This window comes from Hippocampus comes, unplaced genomic scaffold, assembly GCF_001891065.2.
Source record: "Hippocampus comes isolate QL1 unplaced genomic scaffold, H_comes_QL1_v1.1 scaffold107, whole genome shotgun sequence".
Taxonomy (NCBI): Eukaryota; Metazoa; Chordata; class Actinopteri; order Syngnathiformes; family Syngnathidae; genus Hippocampus; species Hippocampus comes.
The window spans coordinates 663,489-684,889 of record NW_017804846.1 but is presented as its reverse complement, the minus strand read 5'-3'; the positions used below and the strand labels follow the sequence as shown (position 1 = coordinate 684,889).

Below are 21,401 nucleotides of genomic sequence, written 5' to 3'. Positions count from 1 at the left end.
CAAAATATTGCTTGTCTTAAATCATACACGACAACATAACAGGTATTTTCTCTTTTATATTTACATATTTTCAACCGTTGGTTAAAAAATTATGTGATTTAAAATCTAATCCACAAATGAATAATATGCATCAGATTCAGTGTTAAAACTTATTCGTAAAACATTGCAAAACTTTACAACATTACCAGCAGTGGTGACAAAATGTGTGACTAAAACATATCTTTGGAGTTTAGACTTCATTGCGTCCACCAACATGAGATGAGGAACAAGACACCGTGGAGTAGAGTTGTCGCGTACCATAAAGCCCAGAGAATCGCCGCATTAAACCCGGGCTGACATTTCAAAACAAGCAATGCGCCATATAAAAAGAGTGTGGCCAGATAAATAAGAACATACTTCTCTTCGTTATAAAGTACAAAAACAACATGAACAAAATAAAAGTGTTAAATTAATGAGTACTGTATAATCCGAACATGGTTTCCCTCCTCCAAAAGGGTCCCGATGCTACAGGAGTGCAGTGTTTGTGCAAAGTCTCACTCAGGACTTGTCTGAGTGGTGGGTGCTCCACTAGCAGAGCTGCATCTGAGGGCCACATCGTGGCCCGGCAAGTCACAAAATCTCCAGTGTCCATCTTTGGTTTGGTTTTCCCTCCTCAAACGTGTTGAGGATCACCTGGTTCTGGTCGTACTGGTGACCTCCTGCGATACATTCAAAGTGGTATGTTAAATTATGGCATGGAAGGTCATGAAGTGTGCATCTGCATGTATCAAGCCCATAAATGAAGGCGAATGAATTCAACAATATGATCAAATGGAAACTTTTTTGTTCTTTTCACACACGTCCGTTAAAAAGATTAAAATGTCACTGAAAACATTGACTGCCTGTACACACATTTGAGAAATTACAGTCTGGATCGTATTATTTGTAATTCAAATAGTGGGATGTTTTTTTTTTTTTTAAATTCCTTGACTATAGTGTTTACTGTAGTTGACAAACACGATACAACCCAGACAGGGGAATCTGACCTTTGACTTCAAGGACCAGGCCAGGCTGGAAGTGGCAGCGCACCAGGCCATCTGAGGTTATGTCCCACAGTTGGTTGTCTTTTCCTGCCTCCGGAGACACACAAAGCCGACTGCCTGCCATCACCATGTTACCTGCAGTCTCCAGGCGACAGTCCTCGGCAAGCTGGAAGCAAACAGGACGCAGTTACAAGTTAGTTTTGTGTGTAGAAAAAGGTGAATTCATTAAAAAAAAAAATCGAATTCCCAATCACAATGGTGAAAAAGTTGTGTCTCAATGAAATTGAAACAGTTCGCATTAGAGCACTTTCTGATGCGGAATGGTCTCTTATCGTTATGCTAGATGGTCAAATATAAAGCATTTCTTTTTTTTTGCTTGGGCAAATATCCAACTGAGATATTCAACAAGCACTTAAATATGGCATTGGAAAATATGTATGCACTTCATTTAGACATACTGAGTAGTGTATTTGGATAAGAAGGTCGGGAGCACTTTAAGCATGCTTACCTTGCAGGCAAGCTGACCGTCTCGATATAGCCAGAGTTGCTCGACGCCCCCTGTGTCTTCCACAGCGTGCACCCTCATCAGCTGGATGTCTTCAAGCGCGCCGGTCAATGATATCAGACATCCAGTCTCCTTGTTCCGCAAACGGATACCAATCTGTTTCTGTTGGTAAAACGCAACAAAGCTGAGTTAACTGAAAGCCACCCACAGCATGAGAATGAGCAAGACAGATGACACAACTTGGCATCATTTTTTTGGAGAGAAGACCGCTCAATACCTGCAGCAACGGCCGCAGCGATCCGATTCCCTTCCACCCACTGAACTTGCACCAGTCGGCGATTTGACCCGGCTGGAGCAGGATCTGTTGACCGCGGTAGTTGCTGCCTTCGTACAACACCCACCTAGACGGGAGCGGTTGGAATACGAGACAATGTGAGAAAAATGAACGTTAAGTGAAAAAGCCTTTTTTAGTCGAGCACCCCATTTGGAACTCCTCACATCTTTGGCACAATTACTGCTCCTCATAGGATGCTATGCTGTTAAACCTCAGCTAACACCATGTAAAGGAATTTCTTAGAGATCTGTGACAACTTTTGCAGGACTGGTACGATTAGAAGTACATTGCCTTGAGTGCTCTCACAGTTTATTCACTTTGACATTGCTTTAAATTGATCCTATAATCAAAAGGACAGAATGTAAGGCACATGTAAGTACACACTCAAAACAGGGTTCCTACAGCTTACGGCAATTAAAATGGAAGACTTCTTAAAATGTTTTCATTCAGTTGAAATTAAATTTAAGATTACCGGTAACTTCACAATGTTCCCAATGCCCGATATTGTCCAAAGTTGCTGGAGTACGTACTGTACTAAAAATGATGTGCATCTATTCTTAAGAGTCCCAACTGAAACACACACACTGGTTGTTTGATTGGTTGGTTCCACTATTGTGATTGCTCAATATTACCACCAGTCATTTAGTATGGATTTATTTTTAAGGAATGTTGGTTTATATTGAGATTTGAGACTATTTGCAATCCTACAATTCAATTTATTGTGCTAACATTTTTAAGACGATTGAAAGCTCCATCTAAATCCATTTTGATGACAATGAAGGCCTTATTTTTAGATTCATGCATTCAGTGCCTGTTAAGGATCTGAGGCAACCCTGCAAAAAGATTCGAGGAATAATTACATTAGTTTTGCATCAGCAGTATGGTTCAATTATGTCAAATGCTAATAGTTTTTCGCTGACACAACCATTATAATTTTCGTAAACCTTTAATTGTGCACAAAAGCTTAGTCTGAACCAATTTTGGATTTAGTCTGATTCAACATCACGGCTTCTCATCACATTTCATTGAAAAGGTCGCATGTTGGATCATCACAACAAATATTGGAAGAATACCTAGCCAGTGTAGCCACTGGCCACCAACAAACAATGTTTTGTATTGAAAACTGTGGACGGGAAGCTGCACACAAAACCCAGCAATTCAAAACATGAACAACCTGAGTCGCAGGTAGGTACATACTTTCCTCCCTCCACCACCAGAGAGCGTATGTGAGCGGGTAGGCCTGCTTGGTGCAGGTTCACAGTCCCATGAGTCAGCACCACTCTGCGACCTGTGCAACCCAGCTTGCTGAACAGCAAGAGGGAGGGTAGAGACAACTCCTACATAAGAAAGTAGAGAGCTTTGTTACTCACATGAAATATGACACTTATTCACTGCACAGACAGAGAGTATACTCGCCACAGGTGCAGGCACGTGATCGAACGCATACAAACAAACAAAGCCCTTACGTGGCCAACAGTTTGCATGGAACGGATCCTCACGTCTGAGGACAGGAAGCCCAAGAACTCAGCGTCGGGATATTCTCCCTCCTCCAATAAGTACATGTTGTCAGTGAAGTTGCAGCCTTCATATGCGATCCAGCTGAGCATGAAAAAAGACACACACACATACATTACGATGGCATACTGTACCATGTGATCGGGATATATGCATTTCCAATAGGTTGATATTTTACACTAGGTTTGCCTCAAATGCAGCTGTCACATTTTTACATATTTCAGTGTTAATTAAAGCACCTCCATATCCTTGCAAATGTATAAACATAATTTTGCTGTGGTACTGAATTGTCTGTTCCGTTGTGGCTCTTATACCTGCCAGTTAGCACCTTACAGGACATGGGCACAAAGTCCTCATCCATAGCTTCGGCACTGTCCTCCAGAACCACCAGTTCACCCTTAAAGTTGGGCTCAGAGAACAGCTTCACCTGGATAGCAACACAGCGCACGCTGACGGGCTTCGGAGACATACACAATCGTTGTAACATTAACCCACCTTTTAAATACAAAACTGTTGAGAAGTATTGGATGTAATGGAGATGGCACAGTATGGTGTGTTTGGTGCATCTGACTCAAAGTCAAGGCTTTTGGGTTTGAAATTCTGGGAATTGCAGCATCTTCCAACATTGCAAAAATGTGCATACAAAGGCAATTGAACATTCTCAATTGCCGATAGGTGAGAATGGTTGGTTGCTTTGACCCTGGTGAGAAAATGCCATTGGACCACATGACAGGTCCAGCAAATAACTCGATGTAAAAAGTGTCTTTATTTGGAGTAGCTATTGAGGCAAATCACACTTTAAAAAGACCCCCAAGGGACAATTGGTCAATTTATCCGTCGGGTCTTGAGATGAATTGCATTTCTTCATCTCAGCGTGGCATTTTGGATAATTTGCTTTTCGCGTGGTATCTGCTCTGTTCCAGCACGACTGTGGCCCGATACACAAAGAAATGCGGCGATTGTGAGCCATGCTCTCTTGACCAACATCCGCAACCTCTGACATCACAACCGTTCTTCTGGAAGAATGGCTGCAAATTCCCACAGACTCACTCTAGCAATTTGTCCAGTAAAATACCTTTCCCCCCCATATTTGAAACAAGAGGAGAAATGGTTACAGGACATACCTTGAACTGAGATTGCAGCAACGTTTCCTGGAAAATAAGAAGTGAGGAAATCTGAATGAGCGTTCAGAACAACTAAAGTAACTTGTTGTGTCATAGTGGGAATGCAAGTTTCATTTTATTTTAATTTTTTACATTGAAGACTGGCTGGATTGATGATATCTTGAAATTCCGGGCACCCCAATCTTCTGGACACGAATATAGGCCTCTCTCCAGGATGTAGAGCTCACCGCTGAATGCTGGATTCTCAAATGCCACCCAGCTGTCACCAAGACAAAAGACAACTGAGTGAAAGCCATGTTCCATTTCCATTCAGTTTCCTTGACCAAGGTTCACGGGTACCGTACTAAACGGTGACCACCCACACCTCCTCAGGGATGGGTTAAATCCACAGAACAATTTGTGATATACATTTTGCATATGACTAGTAAAGTACCTTTATTTTAGATTTTACTTTAGGTATACTGACAAGACTGGATATTCTTTGAAATCAATATGGTCTGTGATCATACAAATAATAATATTTGACAAAATCGTTAAAATTCCCTTGCAATGGTGAAGAACATCTTAGCTGTTTAAATATGGATGAATATTCTAACAACCTGATTTCTCGAACAAAGTTAATGGCGAGAGGGAAAACGTTGTTTGAACGTCCGCTGGTTTTGGTGCACATGGTTCAATAGCGCTTACCCGAAGGGAGTAGCTGGCTTTAATCAAACTGATTACCAAAAAAAAAAGTACTTAACATATATTTTAATCAGAGCCCTGGCAGTTAAGCATATTTAAAAAAATGACCCGAGTTTTTGCATTAAAAGGGACTTATGTGAAATATGTATTTTTTTAAACTTAGCAAACCAACCAACCAATTTCTATTTATGATCTGCTGTAATCAATCAGTTAAAAACTATGTCCGATATTGCCAAGACCCTTTCACGAGCATCAACAGTGCCATCAATGAAAATATTTAAGCACAGGAAATGAAAACCATTCAAATTCACAGAAGACAATGACGTGGGCAGATCAGTTGCGCCAGCTTACTCTGAAATGTATCCTCGGGGGCTGTTTGCATGCACCATTAAGGTGTGTCAAGCGTTTGAACAGTGACAGAACTCTTAGTCATGTTTGTAAGTAGACGAGCACACACCTAAAACTGCAAGTGTCTGCATGAGAGAACACAATCAGGACATTTCATGTTACCCCTTGTTTTTACTGTCTCTAAAGTCTGCTGAAAGTCGACTCTCAAGTCTCTACTTCTTTCCAGCCCATTTCACTCTGGATGGTGCCAAGTCAGTACAAAGGGACTAAGGGGGAATTTGAAGCATTTGTTTACAATGCACACCTCGAAGTGTAAAATAAAAAGAAAAAGCAAAACATGCTTTCCTAAAAAAAGAGGGAGGATTTGACTTACACCCCACTCAGGACGTTGATGGACTGGGTTTTCAAGCTATGGCCGATGCCCTCCATGCTGACAACGGGGCCCATTAGACCCACACTGAGCCCCCGTTCGTCCAAGTTGGGCTCACTGAACAATTTAATGTGCGGGGACAGGAAATCCTAAGCGAGACAGCATGAAAAGAAATGATCACTGACTTGTAAAATACTTTGTATAACATTAGATAAAGGTGTACGACAAGAAAATAAAGCTTACCGTCCTAATGGAACGAAGAGAGAGTAGACCATCCTCAGAACCCCCCCAATCACTGCAATGCGAATACTCTCCTTCTTCAAGGATGTATTGCTGACCCTCAAAGTCTTCCTCTTGATAACCAACCCAGCTACCATACAAAAACGCAGAGAGGGCATTTTACACATTTCTACTGTAACTCATATTCATCAGGGATATCAACATATCCTACCCACTTGCATCTATGAACTTAATTACTCACAGACCACCGAGTATCTTGAGGGACCCCACGGAAGACATCGTATTTGTAGTTCCACCAGAGTTGACTTGTTCTGCTTCTCCCTCTCCCAAGTTGTACAAGTCACCATCCACCTCTAGACACTCTCCCTCAAAATTGGCCTTCTCGAACGCCAGTGCCTAAACGAGCCAAAATCAATGAACAGATGGGTTTGCTGGACAGGCCTTTTAGTTGACACAAGTTCATGCGCTGTGGTTTTGTTTCCTGGAGATTAATTGAGTAATTTTCCACCACAGCACAACACATAATGCTACAGGTCGTTTTCAACCTAATGCCAAGTATCATGCCTGTGTTCTGAACGAACAAATACTGTGGCAATTGAAAATACAATTTACATCATTCACTTCGCAATTTAGTAAAGACTAAACATCAGGAACATTTATATTGTGGCGAAAGTCATTCCATTATAAAGTTACAATCATTCATAAAATATTTCAATTTTCAATTGTCGTGCATTCTTTAGCATCCCATATACTTGCATGGACAAGCAGCCAAGATCAACCCAAAAGGGAATGGCACACAAAATATGTTGAGAATTTTGCACTTCATTGCTTTCGGTCAAATCTTTAAACTTTTTTTTTCGAGCGCAGCAATCATGGCGCACAGAAGGATCAGTAGCACCTAAGCTTCATTACGGCTGCCGTCAGATTTTATGATTCAAGACTTCTCTCATGACTAATAACCGTCACATCCTTTAGCGTATTGATGTCATCTTTACAGTTAAAAGTGATAATTGTGCAAGATTCTAACTTACCAGTTTCAATTGATTATTTGAATTTCAGGAGTGTTTAACTTAGGGTGGGGGTCTTTCTTTTACGACATGTTCACTTACATTTACAACTGTTCCAGATTCCAAGACTGTGCGTGATGCAATCAATATAGTCCATAGGAAACACAATAAATTTAATGTAAGAGAGGTGGATATACTTGAAACAAACCTTGACGTCTTTAGGATGATCCACCTTTATTGCTCCCTGTAAAGACAGACAGAGAGCATCAGAATTAGTCAATACACAAAATGGCATCCAAGTGACACCCTGCACAGTAGATATTTACAATTCGAAGGGGCCTGAGAGAGCCAACAAAGGGCTGCGGGAATCCCCAGGTCTCTGAACAAGGAAACTCGCCAACTTCCAGCACTCCTACGAAACCTCCAAAGCCAGGATCACTGTACACAAGCCAGCTAAACAGATGGACACATGGAGAGAAAGTGGACCGTTGTTTTATAAAGATAATAATTTTGTGAAGTAGTAACACACACCTATTAATTATAATTATCTTCTTCTTATCGTAAGGATCCAATGTTCAACCTGCTAGTTGGACTTAATAACAGAAGTTACACTTAGATCACTAGGCAGTACTTTCAAGATACAAAAAGTAAATGGGGAAAATATTTAAAAGTGAAAAGAAGGTATTTTGCAGAGCAGTTGTGTATTTTTCTCAATTGGAAATCAGTTGTAACTAATGCAAATCAACCAACATTAGATCTGCAATTAGGCAACAGTCGCTGTTATGTCACATGAGTAACATCAACTTACACTCCAGAATGGACCTTGATGGAACCAGTGGTCTGGGGGATCCCAAAGGAGCAAATTTCAATTGTGTCGTCACAGTAAGAGGACACCCTTCCCAGACCATTAACTTCTGTAAACAGGTCAATTCTGGGTTGGGAATAGTCCTGCAACAGAGAGAATAATACGTATTTTTTGTGGAGCATTTATAACAACAACAACTACAGCTGCCATCCACTCTCATTTTTGACATATATGACTTAGTTTTTTGGGGGGGGGTTTCATTGAAAGGTATAAACAGTCATTTAGGGAGTTCATAACCTCGTTAATTGTGTTTTCAACTTGCCATATTCAACTAGCTTAGATCAGGGGTCGGCAACCTTTTACGCTCAAAGAGCCATTTCGACCCGGTCTAGACAACACCGGGAACCGCAAACATTTTTTGACATGTGAAATGACAATGTTAGCTCTCGCTCTCTCTCTCGCACTCTCTCTCGCGCTCTCTCTCGCTCTCTCTCTCGCACTCTCTCTCTCTCTCTCTCTCTCTCTCTCTCTCTCTCTCTCTCTCTCAATTAATGGGTCTTTCATACATTCCCCGTGCGTGAACGGCTTCCGATATCTGACTATTTTCCGAGCGGCCCCAAAACGTATGGGTGGTTGAATTTTCAGACTTCATCCACCTCTTGAATTGATTTTTCCTCAGATCAACCTTCCACATCAGTTCTGAAACAGCTTTTTTCCCCCCTCTCTTCTCACTCCGGATGTTTTTCAGCAAAGCCTGTGTGTTAATTTTGGAAATATCTTTCTACATTTGACCTTTATTGTTGGCTGGTTTTTCACCACAAATTAAGCATACTGGTAAGCACCTCTCAGAGGTAAATGCAAGTTAATCTGCCCAGGCATCATTAAATGTTTCATGTAAAGTATTTTTTTCCAGTTTTTTTAAAACGGTATTTCCAATGTTAGAAGGATCAATCCATCCATCCATTTTCTGAACCGCTTTAACCTCACAAGGGTCCCAGGGGGTGCTGGATGCAATCCAAAAATCGTTCAGAAATCTGTTTTGTGCCATAATAGTAATGAAAAGATATTTTGCAGTGGTGTGTAAAAAACGCTGCATCATGCTGACTGGTGCTTGTAGTATTTTTGTGACTTTATTAACTGCATGAGAAGGGCATAATGTGACTGCAAATGATTAATATGCGAGATAATCAGTTAAAATGCTGAATTGTTGGTGTAGTTCTTGCACTGGCTTTCATCAGATTGTGAAGCTGTAAGTAATGTTGTGTCCAGGGATCTGAAATAAGCAGTAATTCAATTGAACGATGAAGTTAGACATTTAGAGATACAGATCCAAGATGGCAACTTACGTTGACTGCCAGTCGAATAGAACCGATGGTCAAGGGTGTCGTTGACACAGCCTGACCCTTCTCATCCAGAGTTGTTGGGGCTCCATCATCAGCCCACACGTTCATTACATGATCTGTCTGACCTTCCTCAAGGGCAATGACACGACCCTGGAAGCCCTTATGTTCATACAGGAGCCAGCTAAATATAAAAAAAACAAAGTATAAAATTAGGCAGATACCAAAGTACTGTACGTACAAACCAATGAAGTTGGGATATTGTGTAAAAAGTAAATAAAAATGGAATACAATAACTTGCTAATCCTTGTTAACCGACGTGCAATTTAATGCACTAAAAATAACATATTTAATGTTCTTACTGATGAACATTTTTTTTTTACCGCGAAGAATATCGGGGGAAATGGGCAGAAAAGAAAAACTGTGTGTCTGTGGGCATCTTAATTTATTATAATGTATAATTTTGTGTGCACCTTAAGCATCCTATCAGTTTCACTTTCACAAGAATATTTTAAATAAACAAATCTAAAAAAAAAAAAACTCTACTATGCAAAGCAAAACTTATATAGCATCAACACCCAGAAATGCAGCCGACTTCTGCGAGTCCAAGCTCATCTGAGATGGACTAACTCAGAGTGGAAAAGTGTGCTGTGGTCTGACGAGTCCACACTTGAAATTGTTTTTTGGAACTCATATCAAGCCAGCAGCTGTGGCGGTATTGGGGTGTATTCATGCCCATGGCATGAGTAACTTGAACATCTGTGAAAACACCATTAATGCTGAAAGGTATATTCATGTTTTGGAGCAACGTATAGTGCCATCCAAGCAAAGTATTTTTCAGGGACGTCCCTGCTCACTTCAGCAATTCTGCATGTGTAATAACAATAACAACAAAAATGGGGTGGCTGCATGGTAAGAAAGTACTAGACAGGCCTGCCAGCAGTCCAAACTTCCCATTGAAAATTTTGTCTAGTGCAAAATACAACAACAAAGACTGGACTGTTGAGCAAGTGAAGTAGCACATCAACCAAGCATGGTAAATAATTCCTTCTAAAATTAGTGTCCTCAATTCCCGAACACTTATTGAGTGTTCTTAAAAGGTGATGTAACACAGTGATGAAGAGGGCCCAGTTCTTTGGGAATGTGTTGAAGGCATCAAATAAATAAAAAAAAAGAGTGAATATTTTTCCCCTAAAAGTTTGTGTTTGAACATGACTAAACATCTTGTCTTTGTTGTATATTCAATCAAATATATGTTGGAAATAATTTACAAAGAAATGTATTGTTTTTATTTACATTTTACACAACTTCCCTGCAATTGTAATTGGTGCATTACCCCAGTACGAGCCCAAAGTAGTAGACAAACTATCAGTAAGTCACACAATAATTAACACGGCAAAGTAAAAGTAACTCACACAATAATTAACATAAATCTCTTAATAAATCCATATGAACTTTAGACCAGTAAAGCCCGCTTACCATCCTCTGATGACTCGTACCAAGATGACAGGAGAGAGTTTCATCTGCGTGGCATCCTCAACGTCACTACATAGTTCGTAGACTTCACCACCGACGTTGTCATGTTCGTGTATGAAAAGCTGGACCGGGACATAGATGTGATGTTACGATCTGAGGTGGCAGCACTGCTTTAATTATGTGTAAAGATAAATGTGCAAACAATGTATTGAGGTAACATTCACTTGTACCTTTCCAGGTCTTTTGTGGAACCCCTTGACCACAGTTGTCTGTAAGGAAACGTTAAAATGGCTTATTGTATGCGCTGGTAAAATCAAACAATGTAAATGTGAAACACATTTGTTATTTGTTACCCTTCTCTTCATGGTTTAACTTAGATATAACAACAAAAAGGCATCCGGTGACACTGAAACACCACAGGGAGTAAAACTACTAAACAGGCATTACATTTACTGCACTATAATATAAAAGTCTTGGATGCATCTTTCCTTCCTACTTGCATCAGACTGAAGAAATTCAAATTATCAAAAGCCTACCTTCGAGTTTTTCTTTGGAAGATTCTTTGGGATGTATTTGGTGGCCGGAGGTAGTTCAGCATGATTGACTTCAGGCTTTAAAGCCTCGTCCATAGTAGAATGTCCGTCCGGATTCTGCTTGGTTTTAAGTGCTTTTGTAAAGTCCTGGTCAATCTCAGCAGATTCTTTTCTGTCCTCAAGATTATGTGTAGGCGGTTTGATTTGAGAAACCAAGGGCAGAGAAAGAGGGGAGGGACTAATGGTCGATTCATTGGCGGCATCTTTACTACCACCCACTGTGCAGTCTGTACCGCTCTTTGTCACACCCTTCGTAGCCGATTCGTATTCAGGAAAGGTTGCATCAACTGCTTCCTGCTTTCCAAGCGAGGGTACTTTTTTCTGTTGTTTGGATGAAGTGTTATTTTGGTCAGTGGCTGCTTCCTCTTTGTGCCTCTTACTGGACCGAGGGGAACTCAGTAAACTAGACAGGAGGGATATCCTTTCGAATCGGGATGATAGCTTTCCAGGCTCCTCTCCATTGTTCTGCTCAATCGCTGGGCCCTCTTTGACTTCAGTTCTTCCTTTTTCCTCCTCAAGGAATTCCCTTTGGACTGTGGATGTGGAATTGACTGGCTCGTGTTTTTCCATGGTTCGCCCGTGCCGGTTAGCTGCATTTTGTTTTAACACCATTGCTGGAGATGGGTCCTTGAAACCTTTTCCGTTCTTTCTCAAGCCAAACTGAAATTCTTCGGGATCAAAAGTTTTCTCAAAATGATCCTCCCTAATGGCTGGCATTGCAAAAGGGGGAGATGGGGCCTTTTTATGTGGGTGCTTCTTAAGAGGCAGTGAGAAGGGAATGCCACCTGCCTTAATGCTGCTGATGAAATCCTCAAACTCGTCTGGTTCAAGAGATTCGTCTTCGCTGGCCGAGGCGTCTGGTTTCCTTCTGTTGTCCTTTTTCTGTTTGTGATGATGTTCCACGTCTAACCAGCTAGATGGCGACTCCTCCTTTAGCTGAAGTCCCACAGGTGGACTCAACGATTTCACTGCAGTGGCAAGAGGGGAGACGCCATTAAGTGGTGGTTTTATTGGCTGCTGGGAAGCATTCAGCTTTTTAGCTTCTTTATTGGCATATAGTTCATGTGTTGTCTTTTTCTTTTCTTTGGTCTCTTTGGCCTTCTGATCAGATGGGCTTTGGAAACCATCACTGGCCGTGTCTTCTTGTTCTCTGTCCTCAATCTGACCGGGCTTTAACTTTTGCTTCACAGTCATTTGCTCATCTTTTTGTTTAGACACTCTCTTCGTGACTTCTTTTAAATTAGCATTTTCTTTCATATCAATCTTACCGGCGTCTGTTGTACTTGTGAACAAGTTGGTAGGAATTTCAGAATCACTGGCCATTTTCTCGATAGGTTCTGCTAGTAACATTTTTGCTTTACTTTCTTGGTTAACTTTTGACAATTTGCAATCTGTGTACTGATGAGAGTTTTCATCCGGTGTGCTGATCTTCTCATGATCAGATGTGATGTTTACAGAGCACTCTTGTTTTTGGAAATGAACATGACTGGTTTCAGCACTGTCAATTACATCCCCAACTTCATCATTATTGGTGGCAGTCGGCGCTTCATCTTCCAAACGTTTTAATGGAGAATCATTTGAATGTTGTTGAGAACTTTGAGTAGACGATGTGTCACTAAGTTGGGTTTCCAGTGCTTTTTCAGCATTTAATGCTTTTGCCGTATCAGCAATTTCATCATGGTTGCCAAAACTCTTAAGTTTTACTCCAACAAGCTCCGTTTCTTCTTGGCTAATCACTTCAGAGTTGGAACTCTCATTCCCTAAACTTTTAATTGATGAGGCATTTGTTTCACCATCTTTATTAAACTCAACTGTCTTTATTTCCTGTTGATTCCCCCTTTTAACATAACTGTGCTTGTCCTGAATTTCATTTTGACTCCAGCCTATCCCATCCTGAGTTAGCGGTACATTACATGACAGTTCTTTCCCCATTGGCTGCTGGGATTCCTTAGCTGCACTAGTAGCTTCCTTCGAAGAATCCTTAATAGCTTCTTGGGAATCCAACATCTTGGTTGTACTTTCACACACTGTAGTTATTTGTTCTGTCCTCTGTGCTTGACTCTTGTACTTTTCGGCGGTGTTTACTGTTTGTATTTCCTCCTCTGCGCTCTGCGGTAAAGATTCATTTTCTGATGTTAGTTGGGTTGATTCATTTGGCGTGGTGACGTCTTTGTCTGCTTTGCTCTCTGTGCTGAATGCCTTGAGCTCCCCGATGCAGTTGCTGCCCATCACTGCTGTGTCATTCAGCTTTTCACTTGACTTTGATTCTTTTTCCTCCTTTTTAGACTCTTGTATTTGTGAAAGGGGCTCTTTGTCCAGCTGACTTTCAACATTCTTGGAGGCCTCATAAACAGCTTCATTCTCTGTGTCTGCTGTTTTCGTGCCGACCTTTTCTTTGCTTTTCTCCTCTCCTGTCGCATTTTGTATTGAATCTGTGGCCAACGCCGATGGCAACATATTTTCATTCATTGTATTTGTAATTTGATCCACAATGACTTTAAAATCCTTGATCTTATCAGTGGTGTTTAAAGAAATTGAAGGTGTCGCTGAAACAACATTTTCCAGCTCAGAATCATGGTCTTTTGAAACAAATTCAGTTGGCGCTACATTTGCATTTTCTTTAGCTGGTTCAATGGGAGTGCCTTCCTGGTGAGAGGGTATAATGTTGTCACATTGATGGATGTCATCCCAGGAAGGGTTCACAGAACTATCCATTACATTATCTGGAGATGCATTAACACCCTGAGCTATCACGACTGAATCTTCTTCCTTTTCCAGTTTTGTGTCATTTGTGAGATGGGCTGTCTCTGAAAATACCTTGTCCGTGACATTTTCGGTTTGCAATTCCAGTGCAGTACTGTCACATTGGGGATGAGATGCATTTTTTGTGGAATGTTCTGGTTTCAATTGTTGTAGTGCTTCATGCTCTTCTCCTGGACTATTGATCTCAGAACTGAGGACGGCCTTGGCCGGTGCTACCTCAGCTATTGCATCTTTTATTGATTTAACTTTGTCTTCAAGTTTTACTGTAACCACTGTTTCCCTTTGTTTGATTATCTGAGTCTTTGAAATGCTTCCTTTAGGACTGTTATTGAGGGCCTCTTCAAGCCCCTGTGACTGTCTTGTTTTCTCTTTGGTTTCACGGGCACAAGAATGATCTGTGAATGTCACGCTGTGCTCTTTCTTGTGAGACACAGATTTAAGATGAATTGCATCCACAGGGGTACTGTCTTTCGAATGATCTGCCTCCACACTGTCTGCAGATTTGTCAGCTGTCTCTGTACTGCTGTTTGGATGTACACTGTCCTCTTTAGGTATAAACATATTTGATGAATCACCGCTTGAAATATGTTGACTTTTCCTTGATTTATTATTGGCGGGGCTCCTCTGGCTTCTTGTCAGGAGCTTGCTTGGAGATGGGGGACCAGGACTATTTAATGGAGACTTTGGATTTTGTTTGATAAACTTTGAGTCTTTTTTATCTTGGTTGGTGACAATTACAGTGTCAGCGTCCTCATGGCGTTGTCTTGTTTTAAAGATGTGACTCAATTGTTTTAGTGATAAGATGCCTCCTGTTGGGCAGAAACACACAAAAACACAGAGACACCATCAAATCACAGACCATCACACGCTCCAACCCCTACCCAAATTTCAAAGAAGGATGTAATTTGTCGTGCATACTTTTCTTGAGTTGGGAAGAAAAAGTAATTTGCAGTTTTGACTGCTCGTCACAAGTAGTCGCCTTTTAACAACACATATTGTACGTGTATTTTGTGTTGTACATCACAAATAGAACCTGATTACACACATGTTGGCATGCAAGAAGTGATGTCAGAGAGAAGGGGCACACAAACAGTTGTACACCTGATGAGCTAGCATTTCTCCACATCAGGACTTGAATCCAATGGTTCCAAATCCCAAATATTTACAGGAGAGCTACCGCAGCCCCAGTATAGCTGCTAACTGGTGAAGCAGAAAAGCAAAAGTGATTCTCTGGAGAGGACCTAGCAAGTAGATTTTTTTTCCTCTAAGCTTATTCTACAGCAAATACACAAGTATCAAAAACATGTAGTCTATCAATTAACCACCATCAATCCAGTTGAAAAATTAACCAGCATAAATGCAGTTAAAATCCACTTTTTATACAAAGCCAATTTCCAGGAAACAAGAAACTTGTGGACTCTATCACAAGGGTTCTTTTACCTTTCTTGGGACTTCCAGGGGGAGGAGAGATATTGCTAGCAGCTCTTTCCTCACGTGCTGCTGCTGGCTGGTCTGGGCACTTCTGGGCTTGTTTGTGTCTGTCTGTGTCTAATCGAGGAGAGGTAACTTTTCTGGAATTGCTTTCATTTGTTTTAGGTAGGTCAGTATTGAACTTTTTAGTTGGAGATGAAACGGGCAGCCGGCTCTTTGGCATCATGGAAGCATGTTTATCCTTATTGGACTGTCCTATTTTAAGATCCTCTTCCACTCCATTTATTAAGTCCATATCCGTTGGATTTTCTTTTACAGGATCTGTCAATGGCCGGCATAATGCTTTAGTAGGAGAACTGCCACCTGAGCGAGTATTTATTTCCTTTTCCTCCTCAGAGCTTTGTTTTCTGAGACTTTTGGTTGTCGACACTAATGATTTAATGGATTCATTTGTTAGTCGCAGGTTTTTCTGTAGTTTGGGAATGGCTGAAGGGCCATCAGCTTCTGTTGTTTTATCTATTGAAGATGGTAATTTTATATCACCATCTGATATTTGCCTTTTGGGGATTCTAGACTTTGTGAGACCACTGGTGGATTTGTCTTTTAACGGTGTTATCACAGGGACCGTTTTCTCACTGCTTTGTTGCTTTAGTGGCAGTAGATCACTGGGTCTCGTAACTTTAATGTCCTCTGTGGAGCCCTTAGCTTTTGTTGCCACATTTTTGGCCTTGTCTCCTGCTGTTGTTGCCGAGGGTCTTGCTATGCTTTCAGTGGTACGCCGGGTTTCAGCTGCTACTTTAACTCCTGCTTTAGTGGCTGTTGCCTGGTTATTCCCATTGCCTCTTATTCCAGATACCCCGGGTTGTAGTTTTGCTCTGTGCATATCAGGGGTTGCGAGGCTACCGTCACTTTCAGATGTCTGAGAGACAGTGTTTTGTTGAACTAAAACATCAGATGTGTTTCTGTCTTCAGTTTCATCGTATGCTGTGAATGGCGTTGTGTCTGCATGTCTGTTTGCATCAGCATTGTGGTTTTGAAGCCGTAGCAATCTGCAAATAATGAGAAGAATACGTGAGTAGATGCATCAGGAGGGAAATACAGGTTACAAGTTACACGGGAGCCCATGGGAGCCCAGGGCTCACAATAGACACCTGCATTACCACAAAGACAATAAATAAATAAAGAAATAGTCGACCTATAGGTGTTATATTCTATTTATCATATGATGAAAATAATCTGCCCCAATGAGCAAGGGAATGATATGCTTACAAAAATTACAAAGCTTAATCAGCCAAATGCTGATGGCCTCACATCTGTCTGCACGATAACCCGAAAGGAACGAGATACTGTATAACAGAGGTGTCAAACTCATTTTTGTCGCAGGCCACATTGTAGTTACGCTTTGCCTTGGAGGGCCGTTATGAATTTTGGGAAACCATCTAGATGTTTAATCACCTCCACATATTACCTGCACAGCACACAACAAATTGATGAATAACTAATTTTAAAGTCAGAAGTCAAGAATAATGACTGTTGTGGCTTACATCTGACAATTTGAAATTTTGGTTCAGACTTTAGCAGGCGTCATGGAACTTGACATGCTTGATTTGCTTTCGCGGGCCACATTAAATGATGTGGCGCGCCAGATCTGGCCCCCCAGGCCTTGACTTTGACACCTGTGCTGTATAAGCACGCAAGTGCGATGAAACAAAGAAAACAAAGGAAAAGTATTTTCTGAATTTCTGATGTGCATTTTGTTATTGTTGCAGTGCTTTCAGTGCACATATCTGCATTTTTTGTTTACATTTCGATTAGCAGTGCAGAATTGTGATGTCACTGGTAACCAAGAAGACTGAGGTGACTACTATGAAATTTTCATACCATTTCATCTCTGCTACTCGCAATAGGCTTGCTTGTGTATGATGCTGTTGCAAATGATTGATTATGAACTTAGAAAGCCTCACTCATTTGGTGAATAAAATAATCTGAAATAAGTAATTTTGTAAATATCCGAGTAATATTTATACACCTTTTTAAAAGCTGTTTAGAACTTGATCCGTAGTACATTTTCGTATAAGGAAAAACAATAGTAGAGGTATTTTGATTGAGTAATTCATTTTTTTCACGCATCAAAAAGAATATAAATTTGATCAACCACAAACCTGGCAAAAGAATCGCCCTGCAGTGGCTTGCACGGTATATTAATCAGACATTCTTCAGGCAAAGCTATTTACCTGTATCAGTGTCTGTGCATATTCTTTACAATTGTAATGTAACAAATTAAGTGAGCTGTAGTCACGGGCTGTCAAGTTTTGTAATGACTAACTTACTCAGTGGGAGAAGATGACCCAAGACACGCATCGGAATGGTGATGATTTACACTCAAGTTGCAGAGTACAAAAGTCATGGTAATGTAATTGCATCAGAAATATTTGAAGCTATAAATGTTTTAAAACTGGCACCACTCAGTATAATTAGACGCTCACAATATAAATATTTCAGCGCTTCAGTCATTGCGTGTTCGCTGGTACAATAGCACATGGGAATCCTTAGATCAGGTTGCATGAAGGGAGGCTGAACTCACCTGCTTTCTTTTTCTCCATTCAAAGGGACTTTTCAAAAAGAGACCATTAAAAAAAAATGCAGATACTCACAGGGTCGTCTTTGACTGCCCAGAAGTCTTTGAACTGGAATCTTGCTTGTTCCCTTCCAGACTTAGCGCTGGGCTACCATGCACTTCTTTAGCCACAACCTTGGGCTTTGAAGGCAGATTCACAGTCTTGCGTGTAACACAAGTCTCTTTTGACCCTTGTTTCTCCTTAAGTGGGTGTTTCTTTGAGTCTGTGCCAGTGTTAGGCTCCTCCGACTGTCGTAAAGTAATTTGCGAATCCCCGGTAGTTGGCGTTGAGGACGACAACTCTGGCAAGCTGCTCGTGGTGTCTGTATTCCCTTGAGTAATGGACTCATCCTCAGGAAATACTGTGACAGGTATGGCCAGCACGGCAGGCGAAAGTGGTATGAAACACTCCTCCTCCTTCTCCTCCTCCATCCCAACGTCCCTCATGTCCTCCCTCCCATTTCTCTCCTCCTCTACGAGGTGAGTATCTACTAATATGGCTTTGAAGAGGTGAGTAGGAGATTCACTAGGTGGTAATTGGTTTCTTTCCGGTGAATGGCTTTGTGCTGAATTTTCCCTGTCAACATCCGGAGTACGCTCACGAGTCGAGATGAGGTTTGTCGCGGTTGACTGAGAGCTCAACGTTATTCCCTTTAGGGATGTGCTGTGGATGTATTCTCCAACTTTGACTGATGTTTTTGTTGTCGCTACACTTATGGAAGTTAAGTTAGGTGACTTAGGGCCTGCAGCATTGTTGGGAAAGGGAATCTGAACTGTTGGCAAGTTGGATGGCTTTTTAAGAGCACCCACAGTCCATCTTTCTGCCTTCTTCGTTGTGACATCGTCCAAATTCATCTGTAGCCTTTTGCTGACCTCATCCACCACTGACTCTGCAAATCCTACTTCTGAATTTGGATCAGAACAAAATGGCAAAGTGGTGGTTGCAAAGTCCAGAGCAGTGGGGGTCACATTCCCTGAATTCCTTTGACTACCGCACACAGGAACCTCCCGCACACTGTTAGAGCCACTGCTGTTGGAGTCTGCAAATGGAATATCTGCCCCATCAGTCAATAGAGAGACCACACTTGAGGCACTGGGGCTGGAGCCTTGGCTGAGGGTGTCTCCAATCTCCACTCCTGCTCGGGGTTCGGTCTTGGGCGGCTTGTCATTTTTTCGCGAGGGAGTGGGTGTCTTTGAGCCATCTTCCTGTTTCAGCGGGGATGAATTTGAAGACAAGGCGGAGGTGGGCGAACCTGGACAACTTGCATCGACCAAAGTGTTTAAAGTCTCATGGCCTCGGCTCTTCCTTTTCTTGGGTTTGAAGAAGTGACTGAGACGATCCAACACGCCCCTTTTTTCCTCTGAATTCTGACAAAGGAGAGACAAGATGCAGACACAAGATAAATGTCCAAGTGATGGCAACACACCCATGTTGTCTTTAGATTATCTAAAAGCAAAAATTCAACAAGTAAATAATTCAGAGTTTTCTGTTTTTGAAACAAAATATTCTGCCAATTTGAACAACAGCTAAAAATTTCAGACAACTGCATTATTTAAATTTTACGTGTAAGTAATATAAAATCAGTAAACAATGTAGTTCAAGTATGACGACTTGAATTCATTTACATTGTTATTTTGGATACATTTTCTCCAAAATAAACATCTCGACACCTAAAGACAACAGCCAAGTTGAGATGAATAATTAACTTAGTAGATATAAATATATTATAAAACTGAATACAAAGCTCAAGTGTTATCGCCTCACCAACTCATGAAGGACACAATCCCAATTAAATGAGCTCCAAATCTAATGCAAGGGATAGATGATGTATGTTGTTTTTTTTTTTCTTTTTAATCATACTGAGAAGTTTTTCTCTTTAGTTATGAGGAGCAAAATATTAGAACCTCTCTGTAAGTTCAATTCTTCAAACTAAACTGAAAGTACTTTAATAATTTTGTTGTAATGTAATTTTTTTAATTATGAAATCCCAACTAAACATTACTATCTGAGTAATTATATATAGATTATTAAACTGTGCAAGTGTATGTTTAATTTATGCATCTTTTCATTTTAAATTTAAAGTAGAGCACTGTTTGAAGCAACAGCTGTGACGAAAATGGGACCGGTAATAATCCCATTTCTAACTGTGAGCCCAATTATTCACAACCCTATGAGGACAGTGTAAGAAAATCAAGTTACATACCATTTGACTAACTGGAACAGTTCTTTGCAGTTTAAGTTGGAATACATTCAACCAGCACAGACAATCTCCTTTAGAATCATTCCCAAAACAGCTGTCATAGGAACCATCTCAACATGTAGTTAGTCCTGCCGCGTACGAGTGACAACAAACAGCTCTGGTAGCTTGCGGCTCTGTGAGCAGAGTGCCTGTCTTGAGGGCATGGCCATTTGCATTTGCAGCAACGTTGTGAAAGCATTGATGAAAATGGCGTCTCACATGGCAAACGAGCAATTTCCAGTCCGAGAAAACTAAAAGGGTGTGGAAAAGAGGGAAACCCCACCCTTCCTCAGTTTGAGGGGATAGCACGATATCTTTTTTCTAGTCTCTATCATTTGTTCCGCAACAAAAATCTTCGTCGATCTTGCTCTTTCAACATGGAATTCAAACACCAATTGCTAGGGGTGTGTCACAACGGTTTTGACATTTCTGGAATTAAAGACGAAGAAAAAAAAAAAGAAACACCTTTGGTACACCACAGTGCTAAATGTTACCACAATTTGACTACACAAACAGCAACTCATGGCTGGGATTTCCTGTTCATGTTTAAACAGAATTAAAAAATAGACACCCATGTGACCTCTGTTAGATGTTGAATTTCCTTTTTTCCCCATTTATACTACCCACTCTAACACTGTACTGTGCCTCCAATTTTTTTCTGCCACTCACTCAATCCTCCACATGGAAAAACGGGTTTCCTCTGTGCAGTGAGCATTTAATATCGGCTACTTGTTGTTCCCTGTCGCCCAAAAAAGTTTAACCGCTAATGCCTCCACTTATACTGATTCATGAGCATTGGTCAACTTAAGATAGGAGGAGATTTTATATCATTACCGAGTGCTTTAAGACAAACTTCCTTCAAACCAGATCAGCAACAGCGCACAGACGCTCACACGAAAACTCGTACTTAAACCCTCTCATCGACAGGTAGACACACACACGCACGCACGCACGCACGCACGCACGCACGCACGCACACGCACGCAC

At 41.1% G+C, this 21,401-nt stretch overlaps 1 protein-coding gene across 2 annotated transcripts in view; it reads right to left on the bottom strand.

The window, feature by feature from the left end:
• Positions 1 to 36: 36 nt before the first annotated feature.
• crybg1a (crystallin beta-gamma domain containing 1a) overlaps positions 37 to 21,401 on the bottom strand; it is a 41,423-nt gene continuing 20,058 nt past the window's right edge. Inside the window, exons 1-22 of one of the 2 annotated variants that reach the window (XM_019876242.1) lie at positions 20,379 to 20,606; positions 18,212 to 19,542; positions 15,567 to 16,606; positions 11,307 to 14,935; positions 11,001 to 11,039; positions 10,774 to 10,892; positions 9,301 to 9,478; positions 7,958 to 8,097; positions 7,476 to 7,602; positions 7,358 to 7,393; positions 6,384 to 6,538; positions 6,146 to 6,272; positions 5,906 to 6,051; positions 4,633 to 4,759; positions 4,501 to 4,527; positions 3,691 to 3,803; positions 3,328 to 3,460; positions 3,059 to 3,198; positions 1,805 to 1,928; positions 1,531 to 1,689; positions 1,026 to 1,188; positions 37 to 698 (exon numbers count right to left, since the gene is read on the bottom strand). In XM_019876242.1, coding sequence (XP_019731801.1) covers positions 610 to 698; positions 1,026 to 1,188; positions 1,531 to 1,689; positions 1,805 to 1,928; positions 3,059 to 3,198; positions 3,328 to 3,460; positions 3,691 to 3,803; positions 4,501 to 4,527; positions 4,633 to 4,759; positions 5,906 to 6,051; positions 6,146 to 6,272; positions 6,384 to 6,538; positions 7,358 to 7,393; positions 7,476 to 7,602; positions 7,958 to 8,097; positions 9,301 to 9,478; positions 10,774 to 10,892; positions 11,001 to 11,039; positions 11,307 to 14,935; positions 15,567 to 16,606; positions 18,212 to 19,542; positions 20,379 to 20,381 — 8,145 coding nt within the window. In that variant the 5' untranslated portion in view covers positions 20,382 to 20,606 and the 3' untranslated portion in view covers positions 37 to 609. Of the gene's footprint in view, positions 699 to 1,025; positions 1,189 to 1,530; positions 1,690 to 1,804; positions 1,929 to 3,058; positions 3,199 to 3,327; positions 3,461 to 3,690; positions 3,804 to 4,500; positions 4,528 to 4,632; positions 4,760 to 5,905; positions 6,052 to 6,145; positions 6,273 to 6,383; positions 6,539 to 7,357; positions 7,394 to 7,475; positions 7,603 to 7,957; positions 8,098 to 9,300; positions 9,479 to 10,773; positions 10,893 to 11,000; positions 11,040 to 11,306; positions 14,936 to 15,566; positions 16,607 to 18,211; positions 19,543 to 20,378; positions 20,607 to 21,401 lie in introns of those variants that run through there. The other variant, XM_019876233.1, reaches the window with a different exon arrangement.